This window comes from Columba livia, chromosome 4 (assembly GCF_036013475.1).
Source record: "Columba livia isolate bColLiv1 breed racing homer chromosome 4, bColLiv1.pat.W.v2, whole genome shotgun sequence".
NCBI classification, from domain to species: domain Eukaryota; kingdom Metazoa; phylum Chordata; class Aves; order Columbiformes; family Columbidae; genus Columba; species Columba livia.
In genome coordinates this window covers 72,821,455-72,836,707 of record NC_088605.1, presented here as the reverse complement: position 1 = coordinate 72,836,707, position 15,253 = coordinate 72,821,455, and the positions used below count along the sequence as shown (strand labels likewise).

The 15,253-nt window shown below is 48.5% G+C and overlaps 1 protein-coding gene across 1 annotated transcript in view; it reads left to right on the top strand.

Moving 5' to 3' along the window:
• Window positions 1–9,629: 9,629 nt before the first annotated feature.
• TET2 (tet methylcytosine dioxygenase 2) overlaps window positions 9,630–15,253 on the top strand; it is a 72,653-nt gene continuing 67,029 nt past the window's right edge. Inside the window, exon 1 of the mRNA XM_065062349.1 lies at window positions 9,630–9,789. Within this exon, the coding sequence (XP_064918421.1) occupies window positions 9,760–9,789 (30 nt within the window). The 5' untranslated portion in view covers window positions 9,630–9,759. The remainder of the gene's footprint in view (window positions 9,790–15,253) is intronic.

Here is a 15,253-nt window from a genome sequence, read left to right as displayed (position 1 = left end):
GGTGGACGTATCCTGACAAGCTCTGTCCTGCTGAGTCTCCACTGCAATATCTTCTCTAGGCAACTTGTTTCAGCACAGAACTACCTTTACAGTCAGAAATTATTGTCTTGGCAAGAGATGTGTCTTGCTGCCAATTACCCCAGGTTTTTCTTGCTTTATTTCCAGCGTATGTGATGCTCAGCTTTTGAACAGAATTTAACATGGAGCAGATAATTTACCACGTCCTACATCTGCCCAAACCCCGATTCAGCTGCCCCAAGCCTTTCTGTTCAGGGGAGAGCTTCACTGTATAAGCATCTCTGAACTCCCTGGTCTAATATATTGCTGGAAGCACAGCTCTCCAGTTGGCTGCATTTCTCCACCTGAAGCCTCACCAAGCAGTGAATAGCAGAGATTTCCCCATGGCAAATTCACCATGGGGCACAGTTTGCCCTTGGACAGCACTGTCTGGCTGCTGGCCCCAGAGCAGCACCCACCTTTGGAGCCTTTTCTGCCGTACATCCCTGGTGTCCCCAGGCACAAAAAGCCTGTGCCCCTCTCAGGGACTGTCCCCATGAGGTAGGGGGTAGGTGAAGTCCTTCATCACCAGTGGCTGACCGCTTAGGAGCTGCTTATGTGGTACCACCCCAAAATCTCCCTTCTGATCAACTGGGCTGTAACAACCCTCCTCTTGCCACCCTCCTCTTTTCCCTCTTTATCTGTCTCCAAAATCCTTCAATAAATCTTCCTCTTGCTTCCTCCCAAACGTCAGATGAAAATCAGCCTTTCTTGGTGTTTGCTGCAAAATTTAACCCCTGTTTTCTCTGCTTAGTTTTCTTAAATCTGCCATGCCCTTTCTTGTCTGTCTTCCCAAGCTGTGGCCTGTCCTCCAGAGTCTCTGTGGTGCCTTTTAAATCCCGGTTTGCTTCTGTGCTGAGTCTCCAAATATTTCCTGTTTATTTTCTGTAATTCTGGCATGATTTCTGAAGGAATTAAAAACAAATCTGTTTATCTTTGCTAAATCCCTCTGCTGATAAGGGTATTAGTGGTCTTATTTACAAATGGAAAAGCAAGACTAAGTGGGACTGGAAGTAAAAATCTCATAAAGCAGGTCCCTAATTTGAGATGTTCTGAAAGCATCTGGCAGTTGAATTTTCTGAAAACACCAAATAACTATCACAGTATCACAGTATCACAGTATGTTTGGGATTGGAAGGGACCTCAAAAGATCATCTAGTCCAATCCCCCTGCTGGAGCAGGAACGCCCAGGTGAGGTCACACAGGAACATGTCCAGGCGGGTTTGAATGTCTGCAGAGAAGGAGACTCCACAACCTCCGTGGGCAGCCTGGTTCAGGCTCTGGCACCCTCACTGAGAAGAAGTTTCTTCTCAAATTTAAGTGGAACCTCTTGTGTTCCAGCTTGATCCCATTACCCCTTGTCCTATCATTGTTTGCCACCGAGAAGAGCCTGGCTCCATCCTCATGGCACTCACCCTTTATATATTTATAAACATTAATAAGGTCACCCCTCAGTCTCCTCCAAACTAAAGAGACACAGCTCCCTCAGCCTTTCTAATTATCCTCTAAAAGTCATGCCCCTTAAACCGCTTCTCTTTAGGGACCTCCAATTAGTGGCACCCCCACTTCCTTGGCACTGCAGAAAACCCAGGATGCTGTCACACAGGTGGGGAGCTCATCCACGGCTTTTTTCTGGATGGAAATAAAACAAATACAGCGCAGACTATGTGGTCATCAGAATCTGCAGCCACAGACAATCTCCTTCTCTCACAGTGATCGCTTTTTAATGCATCTTTTTTCAGTGATGGAATTAACAAGGCACAGATTGTCCCAGCAGCTATTATATATATATTTTTTTTTATTATTTTTTTTTTTTTTTTACTTTTTACCAGCATTTTTTCATTATCTCTCAACACCCCATTAAGGGAAGGAGAAGACAGGGCAGGTTGTCACCACCGAGCAGCACCACGGCTATTTTTCATTTTGACAGCCAGTGGCACATTACATTGGAGGCACCAGCTGCACGCAAAGGTACACGATGATGACTGAGGGCTGAACACGGTCCATGCTTTGGCCACCAGCCCCCACCCCCCCTTTAGGAACACGCTGACACCAGTGACCAAAACTGAGTCCCACCTGCTGCCACATCACCCCACCGCCTGCCAAAAAGGGGCACGGGATGGTACATTTTTCCCCACAGAGAAAGGCTGGAAAGAGCAACAACTGTGCCAATGGGCTGTGAAAGGCAGACAGATTTCCCCGCTGTCCAAATCCCCCCAAAACAGACAGATTTTTGAATTTTATTTTATTGTTTTTAAGTTGCTCAGGGCAGTGAGGACTTCTGCTGGTGCCTCACAGCTGCGGAGCCCTGCCAGGCTATTCCTCTTGCTCTTCAAATCTCCAGACATAAAATGTACCTTATAATACATATAATGTGGTGACTGTGTGTCTGATGTATGTCTGCAGCTTTCAGTAGAGCTTTTTACAGCTTTTTGAAGAAGGGAGGAAGGAAGACCGTATTTACCATCCCCACATTGACCAAAAAAACGCAGGACCAAACGCAGAGGTCCTTCCCAAAGCTGTAAAACCCCAGGCTATTGCCAGGTCATGTCCGAACCCAGACCTCTTGCCCCCAAGGAGCTACGGTGCTGACTCTCTGCCTAAAACAGTAGCAGGCATGCAAGAAAAAATCAAAGCAAGCTGACAGCTCAGCTTGGACCACAGACGGACTGCTCTGCCAGAGGAGGAAATCAAGAGACAAAGACAGCTATAACATCTTCTTTATGTATTGCTTCTAGATTAGAAAACCCACACTAAGGAGAACACAAGTACACAAGCATTTACATTGCTTTTGAACACCACTTAGCTGCTAAAATGCAGGCTGCAATGCAGTTAGCTTTGCATGTAGCTTTTCTGTGATTTAAGCATTTAAGCAGAATTTAAGTCAGTATAATTGTGCCTGCACTAAGGGTATGAACAAAAGTAGTGCTGTCACGTCTGCTCAGAGGCTGAGAGTTTCTGAATCACGGAGGTGATGGCAACCCTGTGATTCTGTTTGGGCTCCTCATCTAGATGTGCTCAGAGAAGGGAAACAAACAAGCCAAGTCCCACCAAGCTTGTTAAATAGCCAAATGATGATTAAAAACTAAAAGGTAAAGCTTGTCACAAGTTGTCTGACCATGCAGCCCCTGCCTTTGCCAGCTCCTGCCTGGGCACGCAGCTCAGGCTCCTTCCGAGGGCTGGCATTAGCCATGTTGCAGCCCAGGTCTTTGTGTGTCACCTGGTTTAGCTGTTTCATCAGCCCCTAATGGTTTTCCCTCAGCACTTTTCCCTTTGCAGGACTTTCTTGGGAGCCACATTTTAAATCTGACAGGAAATCACAGGCTGCAATGCAAAAAGTGGGAAATCTCCTTGGCTTGTCCTGAGTCAACAGCAAGAAATTTTCCTTCCTACTTTTGAGATGAACAGTAGAAAATGACCAAATTCCCAAAATCTAAAGTTTTATGTTTAATCCCTATACTGGAAAATATTGAAGTAAAAGTGACTATTACTGATTCACTGAGACTGTCACTAGTGACACCAGTGGATGTCAAGCTCACCTGAAACAAAGCCACCTTTCCTCAGTGCCTGACTACAGATACAGGGACCCTGGCTTCAGACACCTAATATGAAAATGTGGTTGCAGGAGGTAAGTGCTCAATCACTTCTTCATCTTCTACTCCGATTTTCTGAGGAAGTCAGAGTCAGTTTGCAGGGAGAAGGGACACTGAGCACCTCCCAGAGACCACTACCCACAGGAATTTTAGCCCTCCATCATTCCCCTTTAATCCATAATTGATGAAAAGTCATGCCCATGGACAGAGGACAGAGTGGCCACTGAAATCAAGCCACTGTTTAAATTGAGATGCTTTTTGATAAAGCCAAGGAGAAGGCAGGGCCCAGGAGCAACGTGGTGTTGGCTGGAGCCAGCACTACCCATGTCCATATCAGAAACAGAAGCGCTGAAGTCCCCCACACCCATCCCTCTTCACATGGGCTCTGCTCACACAGACACCAAGGGCTCGTACGCAAGGGTTCCTCCTCCATCCCCACCATCAGCAGAGACCAAGGAGAGCACGCAGGAGCTTTGCTACGACAGGTACTTGTGTGTGGGAGAGCATCCAGCCACAGCAAGCAAGACTGATGGAGCAAGACTGGTCACCCCTCTGCTCCCAGAGGCAGATATTTTGGGGGAAGAGCTCTCACACTCTCTCTTGTCCCACCGCATATGTTGGTGTATGGTACCAGGTTGATATATTTGCTTTCTCGGCTTGGCTGCCCTCTCAAAGGCCCTGCAGTCCAGGGGTGGAGATGCCTGAGGGATGCAGGCAGGCTGGGGAGTGGGATGAGCAGAACAGGGAGAGCTGACTTTGGTCTTGAATGTCACCAACTCAGCTACAGTCAGGATCTATACACACTGCTGAGAGCTTTTGTCCTTTTTTTGGAAGATCATTCCTGGAAGTCAACGAAGTGCCGCTCCTCGGGAGAAAACAGAGAGCAGATCTCCATCCCTCAGCTCTCACCTTTCCCTTTGAGCCTGTAGGATAAGGCTCCACTTCCGTTGCATTAAGGATTTGGGATTTTACCACCACAGCCATGAAAAAGAAAACCTGTGGCCCCAAAGGGTGAGCTGTACCTTCAGACCTGCAGAGGGTCATCCCGCTTCACCTCTCCTTAAACCTCCCTTACCCACGTCTGCTCCAGGCCAGGGGCTTCCTTGCCCCAGGGTCTGTGTCCCAGCCACGGTCCTGGGGGCAGTCGCTGCCCAGCAGGTGCCTGATGTGCCCAGATTCAGGCTCTCCAGCCACAAACGCCTGAGCAATAACGAGGCTACAGTCACCTTCAGAGCCACACACGCTGCAGAGCAGCTTAAAGACATCTACAACCGTCGGCAAATAGCCACGAGCTGAGAAGTTGGATCATCTGCAGCATGTCTCCATCACCAAGCAACACATGCATTCCACCAGCAGAACAATGGTGCTGGGCAGATAACATACAGAAGTTTCAATGTCATCCCAGCAGGCATCCCAATCATAGGGCACTTTGCTCCCCAAACTCCACACCGAGCTAACACATTTCCTCTACACCATCTCATCTGTGTTGTCCTGGAAAAGCCCCCTCCTGTCCAGGGAAGGAACACCAAGAAATGACAAATAGTGACCTTTGATGAATTCAGAGAGAAAATAAAGCGGTGTTCTGTTATGTTGGAACCCCAGGCCACCTCCAAGCCCCACCAGCAGAGCCACCCTCCTGCTGCCCACCAGCACCCAAAAAAGCCCTGCTGAAAGGATAAACCAAAGCAAAACGATGGCTCGCTGAACTGGTCCTGTTGCCTTTCCCACCAGCAGTGTAACACCTTGTCGCTGTAGGGCTTCTGCTGGATGCTGCTGTGATCTGGACCTGGGCCCATAAGAAATCAGCATCCCTTGGTGAAAGACAGAGATAAATGTTTATGTGGAGAAAAGACCTATTGTGCCGCACTTGCCAGTCCTCCAGACTGCCGGGTTTTGCTCAAGGAGGTGGAATGGGCTATCTAGCACATTTATTTTCCCTGACCTCATGTAGCTGCTCGCAGCAGGGAGAAAACATGAATAAAAGAACATGGAGAGTTGCAGGCTCAGTAAAACAATTTAATTATGGCCCTGAACTTGTTTTTTTGAACAGAAATTTTGAGTTAGAGTTGAATTTGGCTCAGCGAGCTATGTGAAGTGGGTAGTTAATATAAACTCCCTTATTCTTCAGTGTGGGTAAAGGGTGAAAAATTATTTGCACTGTATATCTTTCTGAATGTTTCGTGCAGGGATATGGGGGGGCGGGAAGTACATTATATTCCTTCAGATAGTCCAAGTCAGGTTTGCTCATTGCAGTTTTTTGAGTTAGGAGGAGACTTTGGCTGTGATTTATGCCCTGGTTGCCCCAACATCCTTCATGGGGAACGAGATTTCCCTCCAGCACAGGGGTAAGGTCCAAAATCTTTTAAACTGTTGATCTAATTGTGTGCAATTACACATTGTACACACAAAATGCTCTAATTGCCAAGTGACAGGATGCTTTTTACCTGCATTTGGCCCATGACATGTTTGCTTTGCTGCAGCACCAGCTGGGGAAATAAGAAACACGGCTTCAGCCGAGACCTGCAGGGATTCCCCCCGAATCACACTGTGTGACAATCAGGCCTCTGGACCTTATTGCTATTAACCCTCTGCTCTGAAAGATAGATTGAAGCAGATTATTCTGTTCCCAGCAGATCTCAAAAGGAGCAAAAGCTGTTCCTGGCAAGGACAGCAGTGGACACACATAGTCTGGAGAGGATTTTTTGGTAGGATTCTCAGTGCATTTAATCAGTTGTTGAAATGTCCTTTTTGTTTTTGCTTTTCATTGCTTGCAGATGCAAAGACCAACTGAGAAGATAAAGGCTGGGATAGCCTTAGAAACAGCTCCCAAATAGTGCTTGAGCTGAGCGAGTTTCAGTGCATTTCTGAGTAAGATGCACATCTGTTCTTCAGAGCAGATACGTCTCTTGAAAAATGCATGCAACTCCAGGCTGGGAACAGCATGTTCCAGAGTTTAAAAGTTTGGGGTTTTTCCCCCCCCCAGCTTTTTAAGGGTGAAAGGATGTGGGGTTTTTTACATCACTACGGTCAAGTTCAGGCATATTTTTCTCCCCGTTTGATACGCAAAGACACGGCAAGACAAAATGGGTCAAATTTTCTCATTAAATAGATATGTTGAAGCCAAAAGAGCTACTTCAAGAAAGAGATTAGATCCATATCCTTCCCATTAGGTTACTAACTGATACCAAGAAACGTGCGTTGAAGAGCAAGCTGCATTTGACGGAGGCATGTGTACTAGAAAGCAGTTGTTCTGGAAGCCAAAAGATCCTGCGGTCTGTCAAAATGTGGCAGGGCTGTGGGAGGGCACCAGGTCAATTAGGAGGCTTGTAGGTCAAGAAAGCTGAGCACAACCCAGCCGAGCAGGGGAGGCTCCGGTAAATGTGCCTTGTGCTCCAGGAACAGCACTGCTGGTTCAGCAGGATTGCTCCTGCCGTTGTTGGCGCTGGTGATTACAACAGGCTGTCATTAGGACAGTAAAGGGTTGTTGTTTGTTTGTTTGTTTGTTTTGCTTTGTTTGGGGTTTTGTGTGTGTGTGTTTTTTGTTTGTTGTGTTGGGGGTTTTTTGTTTGTTTTTTTCTTTTTTAAGAAGAGAGAGGTAAAGAAAAGAATAGAGAAGTGAACCACACCTATGACAGGAAGCATTTAAAAAATGCATGCTTCTCTCACATTCATACATGCAGGTCAGATATGCACAGGTTGTTTCTTTATCTTCAGCACAGGAGCACAGCCAGAAAAGAAAAGAATCCCAGCTCAGTGTAAAACCCCTGCTTGTGGCTTTGGGGTTGGTTTGTTGCTTATTGGGGTTTTTTTTCTTTCTTTTTTCATTTTACCCACCCAGTTTACCAGGTTTGCAGCTGCTTGCTTGTGCAAAGGGAAGAGAAGGCTGTGCTCCCAGTAGCCGGCCTGGCAGAGCCCTGGCAAAACCAGACACCTGCTCTTGCCAGCCGCAAAGGGTGGACGGGCACAGGAAGGATCTGAGCCATGCAATGGGGAGTCACCTCACCCAGCACAATGCAAATACTGGAGAAAAGCAGAAAGAGAGGCCTGGCTGAACCCTGTCAATGCGTGCCCCGGTTAGGCAGAACAAGACGGTGCAGAGAACAGAGGCGTCTGCAGGTGCTGTGAGCGCAGCTCAGCAGGAGACAGCACTTTGCACCCACTAAGAGGTCGAGCGTGCTCGCTCCTGGTCATGTCAGCTGGATGTGCCACAGCAGGGGAAAAGGCAACCCTAGGCTTTAATAAATATGCAGACTTAAGTGTTTGAAATAATGATTAAAGGTGCTGGAAACCAAGTAAGTACTATGAAAACACAACAAATCTGGCAAAATTGAGGCAGATCTTGACCGTTCTTCGCATCATTTACTCTTCAAAAGAGAGACAGAGACTGAGCCTATTTGTACAGGTTTAGGCTGCACAAAACACTGCTGAAGTCAGTTCTGCGGAAGCAAAAACAAAGACCTCTGTCTAGAAAACTCGCTTATTTTCCTATGGGATAGGGCTAACTGGGCCAGCACCTTTCTGAGGGCTGTGGAGAGCGAGCATGGGTACAGGAGTGACATCCTGCTGGCAGCGCAAAGAGATTTTAGCAAGTTGAAAGGGCAACCTTTTATCTCCAGTCTGCTTCTGAAATGTTTCGCAGAAATTAAAGCAAAACCAAAACCCAGAGAACAAGCTGTGATGTGAAAATCAAATTACTCAGTGATGACCTGAACTTCCTAGAAATCACTCTGATCTGCATCGAGCGCATCGGGTTTGGTATCTTGCTAAAGACCTTTCTTACCATCCTGACTTCCCCGGGCACGGGAGAGCTGGGGACTCGGGCACCGCTGGTCACCACAGTGTCTGGAGATCCCTCCTGTCACCCCCGGGGTGAATGACACATCCGCCGGTGGGAGACGGCGTGTCCGGGAAGCAAATATTCACCTAAAATTCCACCCCGGCCCCGCAGCGCGTCCAGGACAAGCCAGAATAGAGCAGCCTGGGGGATGCTCTAGTTCTCACAGCGGTGATGGTACCATGGAGGGGAGACCACCAGCTCAGCGCAGTGCCCAGGGCTCCGGTGCGGTGTTTCGGCCGTGAGAAGCGCCGGTTCCCACAGAGGCGGGTTTGCACGCTCCCGCTCCCCGCGGCTGCCCGGCTGGAAAGGTTCCAGCTTCTCCGGCGAAGGAGGGGCGGCGTGCGGAGGGGACGGCAGCGGCAACCTGTAGATGGCTGGCCGGGCGGGGGGACACCGCACCCCGCACCGCGGGGCTGAGAGCAGCAGCCAAACCTGCAGCTGCCGCGGGCACGGAACCGCTTCTCTTGCGGAGAGCAATAAAAGTGGGGGTCGAGAGGGGTGTAATTGGCCCCGTTCGCGAGGGACGCGGGAGGAATCACGCACACCGCGGGGCTGCGGCTTTGCGGAGCGGGGAAGCGGCGCTGGCCCAGACGGGTGTGCGGGGGCCCCGGCACAGCACGTGGGCCCTGGCGCCAGTGGGCACCGGACTTCCTTTTGGGGAAACCTGGGGAGATTTTGTTCTTTTCTTTATTTTGTCTTTTCTTTCACGCTGCCAGCCTCCCACCGAGCCGCAGCGCGGGGAAAGGAGTCGCGGCCCCCGCAGCTGCCCCCCGCCCCCCCGCGGGGACGGCAGACGGGCGGCCGTGGGAAAGCGCCGCCGGCGCCCGGGGAGGGGCTGCGTGCGGGAGGGGTGCTCCGCACCCCGCGGTACCCCACGGACCCACCAGCTCCCGCGCAGCGCGAAATCAAAAAGAAAGGGGGGGGGGAGTAGGAAGAGGGGGAAAGGGATGGAAAAAAAACCCAAAAGCCAAAAGCGGCAGCAGCCGGTACAAAAAGCCCCGGGCGGGGCGGCGGTCCCGCGGTCGGTGACGGGGACGGTGACGGGGGCGCCCCGCTCGCGCGCGCTGCACGGGGGCGCCACGCGGAGGGGGGCGCGGGGCGGGGGGGCTGTGCCGCGCGCGCGGGGCGGCGCGGAGCGCGGGGCGGGCGCCGACGTCAGGGCGCCGCGCGCATATTGATGCGGGGGCCCGGCCGCTTTCGTCAAGGAGCAGAAGGAAGCAAGATGGCGGCCCTGTAGGAGCGGGGAGCGCGGCGCCCGGCTGTGCGTGCTGGATGTCGGCAAGGCTGAGGGACGCGGCAGAGGTCAGAGCGGGTCCGCCGCGCCGGACACCTTCCCCACGGGCTCCCCGGGGGTGTCGCGGGGCCGCGCCGCGCCGGTGGGCATCGGCGGGGGGGTGGGCGCCGCCGCGGCTCCCCCAACATGGCTGACTGACTGACAGAGGCGGCGGGGGGCCCGCAGCCCCCTCCCCGCGGGGCCGGCCCCCAACTTTGCCTCGCCGCCCCTCCCCGCGCCTTTGTCTGCGCGGCGGCGGCGGGGGGACGGGGACAGCGGCGGGAGACGCCCCGCCGCCTTCCAGCCCCCGGGGCTCCCCGCCGCGGGGCTGCCCCGCTGTCCCTCCGCAGCGCCCCGCGGGGACCCCGGCGTTCCGGGCCGGCCCCGCGCACAGCCCCGCGGAGCGCGGCCGGGGGCCGGGCCCCGGCTTTGTGCCGCTCCGCGGCCGCGGGAGGACACAAAGGCGGGCGCAGCCCTGGGGAAAGGGGGAGAGGGGAGGGGGCGTGAGGAGTTTGGGGAGAGCGGCGGGGTGGGGGGAACGAAACCCGGCTCTGGGGGGTGAAGGGAGAAGTGTGTGCGGGTATGTGCGGGGGGTCTCGCTGCGAGGCCTTTCCTTTTTCTGAGCGATCTACACGCGCGTTTTGTCCGCGTTGCTAAATGCTGCCGGCGGGGCCACTTGCACAATGTGGCCACGGGAAGAAGAAAAAAAAGAAAAAGAAAAGAAAAGAAAAAATTACTTTCTCGTGCATGTTCCCCTAAAATGACGCTTTCGGCGAGGTCGGACTTGTTCCCCGCCAGATGACAGACAAGAGCAACAACCTCAGCACGTTTGTAAGCCGGACGCGCGGCTCCGTGCGCTCGCACCGTGAGATGTATCGGCGTTAATCACCCCCTTACACACCAACGGGCATTTTCCTGCCCTTCGTTAAAATGAGGCTTTTCGGCTCGCGGTTTGAATCTTGGAGATTCAGCAGACCCTTTTTCTGCTAAGTAATTTTCCTTTCCAGAGAGTGAGGTGAAGGGAGAAGTGTTGTGGTCTAGCGTGCTTCCATTGAAATGTTGCAACCAAAGATCTCATGGCAAGATTTGTTCTCGATGCTGAGAAGCATGCAAATGTGCAGGCTTTGAGCAGAGATCAGTTCAGCTTTTTTTTTCTCTTCCTTTTTTGATTGTGAAGTTTAGGAGTTTCAGAGATGAGGAGATACTGTCCCTAGTGAAAGCAGGTCACAGGGTGTTGTTTGTCGGCTAATGAGGCCATTCTGTTTGCATGTTAATGACAGGTTGACTTACTGCAGCAGGGGGTGAAGTGTAGTAACATGTATATTCGCTTGTGTATCTGCATGTGTATTCTGCTATGACACTTTCTCTGGAGGTTGTAAAGTGCAAAACAGGACGTGGTTGCCAAAGATATTCAATAGGGAGATGTTAATGTTCAAGGGTCATGTATAAACTCGACATGGAGTGGGATCTGACTGAATAAAAGGTGATGAAAACAACACCTCGGTACATGCAGTGTCTTTTCAAGAGAAGCCCTTGGCATGGCAGGCTGACCATAGATTATAAATCATTCCTTCTCTTATCTTTTGGGAGTTAGACAAATTTCCTTAAGTGGCATGTGATGAATGTATTGGTTCCTTCTAACAGTAGCCACGGAAAATAAGTGCATTTCTTTGAGCCCTTAGGGCCACTTGCCCCCCAACTATTGTTACATGTCCCCAAACTTTAATTCTTGGTAGGTTTTTTTTCTTTTTCCTTGCCACCTTGCAATCAGTTTCTCTCACCTCTCCAAGTAAAGGGAAGCCTATGTAGTTTCTATATAGATTACCATTTGTATATTGTTGCTAAAGGTACGTGACCAACAATGGTCAGGTAACAGTTTTTAACAGACTATCATACAGAAACAGAACTTATTTTGGCTCTTTCTCCCTCAAACACATGGCGCTTTGGTTGCTGCTGTCCTTTGACACTTCAGTTCTCAGTTGCTAAATATCTGATATTTTTCAAAACACTCAAAAATGAATACGAACACTGATACTACTTTGCTGCATCTGTGTTAAAGACAGTTTCGCATATTTATTTCCTGCTTCCAAATTACATTCTTTCTGTTGTATTTAAGTCTGTTGTGTCTTGAAAACATTAGTAAATCTAGCAGGTGAAGAACTTTTGGTCTGCCAGATCTGCTGCTGTTAACATTTTGAAAGAACATGTGCATCTTGGATTTTATCTTGCAGAAAAACAACACTTTTGAACCAGTGTAAATAAATCACTGCTGGGCAATATTTTGTCTCTCTTCCTCAGTGTCATGGAAAGTGTAGTGTGAACCCTGCCAGTGAAGTCAGAAAACATTTAGATCTAGCAACCAGGGTGTAAGGAGGAGGGGAAAAAAAAGAGGGGGGGACAAATGATAGTGCTTAGGTGGTGGGACTAAACTGCTGTTCACATGAAGAACTCAAAAGTCATCTTTTAGTGGAGATTTTTGTTTCATTTTGGGAAGCAACATCAAAAAACTTTGTGAATGCATCCAAGGAACCTCATAAAGTGCTTTTGTATTGCGCGTTTCAGAACTAATTTTTAACAAATCTTCAAAAGAATAAAAGGTTGAATGAAAGACACTGAGGCTCCTGAATTTGCGGAGCTATCACTTTGTAGTAAGGCTTTTAACGAGGACTTTGGCATTGTGCTGATTCCTGGCTTTTAGCCAGGGAAACTGGTATTGTTTTGATATAGTGCGCATGGTCCTAGACTTTGGCACGTCAACATTGTTTAAAGAACAAGAAACGTGTACCCACTGAGGAGTTATTGTGACGGACAGATTTCCAAGGTCTCTTGTTGGCACCAGTGCTGCGTTGGGTAACAGAAATAGGTGGTTGTAAATATTTTGGTTTCTGCGTGCAGAATCGGGGGACCCTGTAGTTGCTGCTGGAACGGGGATTTCAGCTGCCAGAGTTGGAAGGGACTGTTCCTGCTTCCTCCAAGCACTTCAGATGCTGTTGAGACTCCATCTCCCATATGGTTCCTTTAAATATTAGCAACAGCCAGACAGCCCTAAAGAGGAAAAAAGGAAAAAAAAAAAAACCAAAACCAAAACACAACAACCTTACTGTGTTTTGGAAACAATCTGCTGCTCAGGTGATGAAAAACCTGAAGTTTGGGTTGGGCTGATGTTACAGACCCTGTTTGGGATTACGGGGAGTGCTTCACTTCTAAGTTACTTGCATGGGCAGTAGAGTGGTTTTCTCAGAGTGTGCCTAAGCAGCGCCTTTAAATCCCTTGCTCTGTTTCATTCCAAGTGGAAGGTGTGTCTCTTGTTTCTACTGGAGCCAGCTAAGGACATTTTTAAAAAATTGCCCGTTCTTCAAGGTGGAATTTCAGATGAGCTGTCAAATTTGGCTTGTCACAGCAAGTGACCCTTCTGCCTCTCTCACTTGACTACCACACAGTAGCTCTAAGCGTGGTAGCAGCATCTGCAAGCCAGCTTCACAACTGGAGCCTGAAAGTGGTAGAACAAAGTTGCCAAGTTTCAAGTAGAGTTGGTGGTTATCTTGGAAACTGTGCTGGAGAACACAACCACAAGTGATTTTGCCAAATAATATACAGTATTTATTTAGTCCAGCTCTCTGATTGCTGTTAAGGCAGACAGCCAGCAGCAGTAAGTGTTGTGACATCATTTTGAAAGGCAATGTGCTGGTTCTGAAATGGAGTGGGATGTACTATGATTCATTATTAAAAAAAAAAAAGCTGTAGTCTGAACAGAGATAAAGCATATGACTGCATTATGGCTGAAAGCCAAAAAGGGAATTATATGAATCAATCACACTTGTAGCATTATTCCAATCCCATACTCCATAAGGCAGTGAATACCGTCTTACTCATTCAATTATATTCTGCAGGAAAAATATCCTTTTGAACAGTGAGCAAGTGACTAGTAACAAGTTGCCATAGTTCCGGTTGTTGCACTTTCAGATCGTCACTGCTTGCATGTTCCATTTGCATAACTCGTCCCAATATCCTAGATAATAAAATGTTACAAATGGAAAGTACCATGAGTAATCATCTTCTCAGTCATCCATGGAAGTCACTTCTGCCTTCCCTTAGGGTATACAAGGCTCTTAAGATCGTCATTGATTTTCCCAAGGAATTGCTCAGTGGGTGGAGAAGACAGACGTGGTGGGGTTAAGGAATAGAATTCTGAACCTCCAGCATTAGTTGGACTAATCCCAAGGACAGCTGATGACTGGCCCAAAAAAAGTTGTTTGGATTAAAATACTGGGAATGTGCCTAGTATTACGTAGCAGGGAGTAACGGAAGGAAGGTAGAGAAAAACAAGGTTTGAGAAATAGGAAGAACAGCCAACTGATTTCACCCACGTCTCTCACACTGTTCTTGAAATGAAGAAAAAAAATATCCTGCCTTATAAGAGGATCAGAAAGAGTTGTTCATAGGAAAGGATTTTAAAGAAAGATGTTGTGTTTTGAAAAACACTTTAACAATTAGAAGCCATAAATATTTAGATTCCTGTCTGTCTTTTCAAGCAGGCTTGTTCATCTCCGTCAAACACCTTCCAGAAAGCTGAATCATCTTAGCAACCTGAACAAAATTCAGGCTGTCCTTCAAAAACAAAGTGCTCTGTGGGGGTGTGGATTCCAAGTTGGAGTGTTGTTGCCTTGTAGCATACATATGGCATGAAACCCCAGTAGGATTATTCTTACAAATAAAGAAAGGCTTGCAGTATTGAGGCTTCAGTTTGACCTAATTCTTGGTGTGTGTGTTTATTTCCTTTATTTATTGATATCTTTTTTTGAGGCAGCATTTCTATTGCAGTATGCAAAGGAATAGGCTTGTTCTATGCTTAAGATCATCAAGAAAGGAAAATTCAATGTTTTAATCCTAATCAAGTACATCATATCTTTTAAGACGGTTTCATAGCAGTAGCAAAGAGAGCAGGTGAGTGGTTAGATAGCTGAGATAACCAGGAATAGCTAAATAACCGAGTACCCCTTGGAAGTGTTTTCCATGGGTACAGAGCAGTAGCCTCGGTATTTTCTGATTAATTACTATGATGTGATTTAGTCAACATGAAATATCTTCACGTGTTCTACAGCATTACCTCTAACAAATATATTCCATGTGGGTTCTCAGCATATGAATACTGGCTTTGCCAGGTGTACGCATGGGGGTGGAGAAGTTTCCAGGTTTAAGCTGAACTTTTCACAGACGTATGAAGAGGATAATGACTTCCGCATTCTATACTCTACATGAGCTATCCTTAAACTTCGTTTTCAGTGATTAAAATTTAAACGACAACTCTGCTTAATCTATTTTCTGATGATGTATAAGCAGGCCAAGTTTTGTCTTCCAGTGTCCTGGCATGAGCTGCTTTAAGTCACATCGTGTTGGAAAAGGATTTAACTCCATTGCAGTAATACCGCGGCTTACGAAGCGGGTAGATGTTAGGTCAGGAGGATGACTCCATGCGGTTGCACACACGTGGTT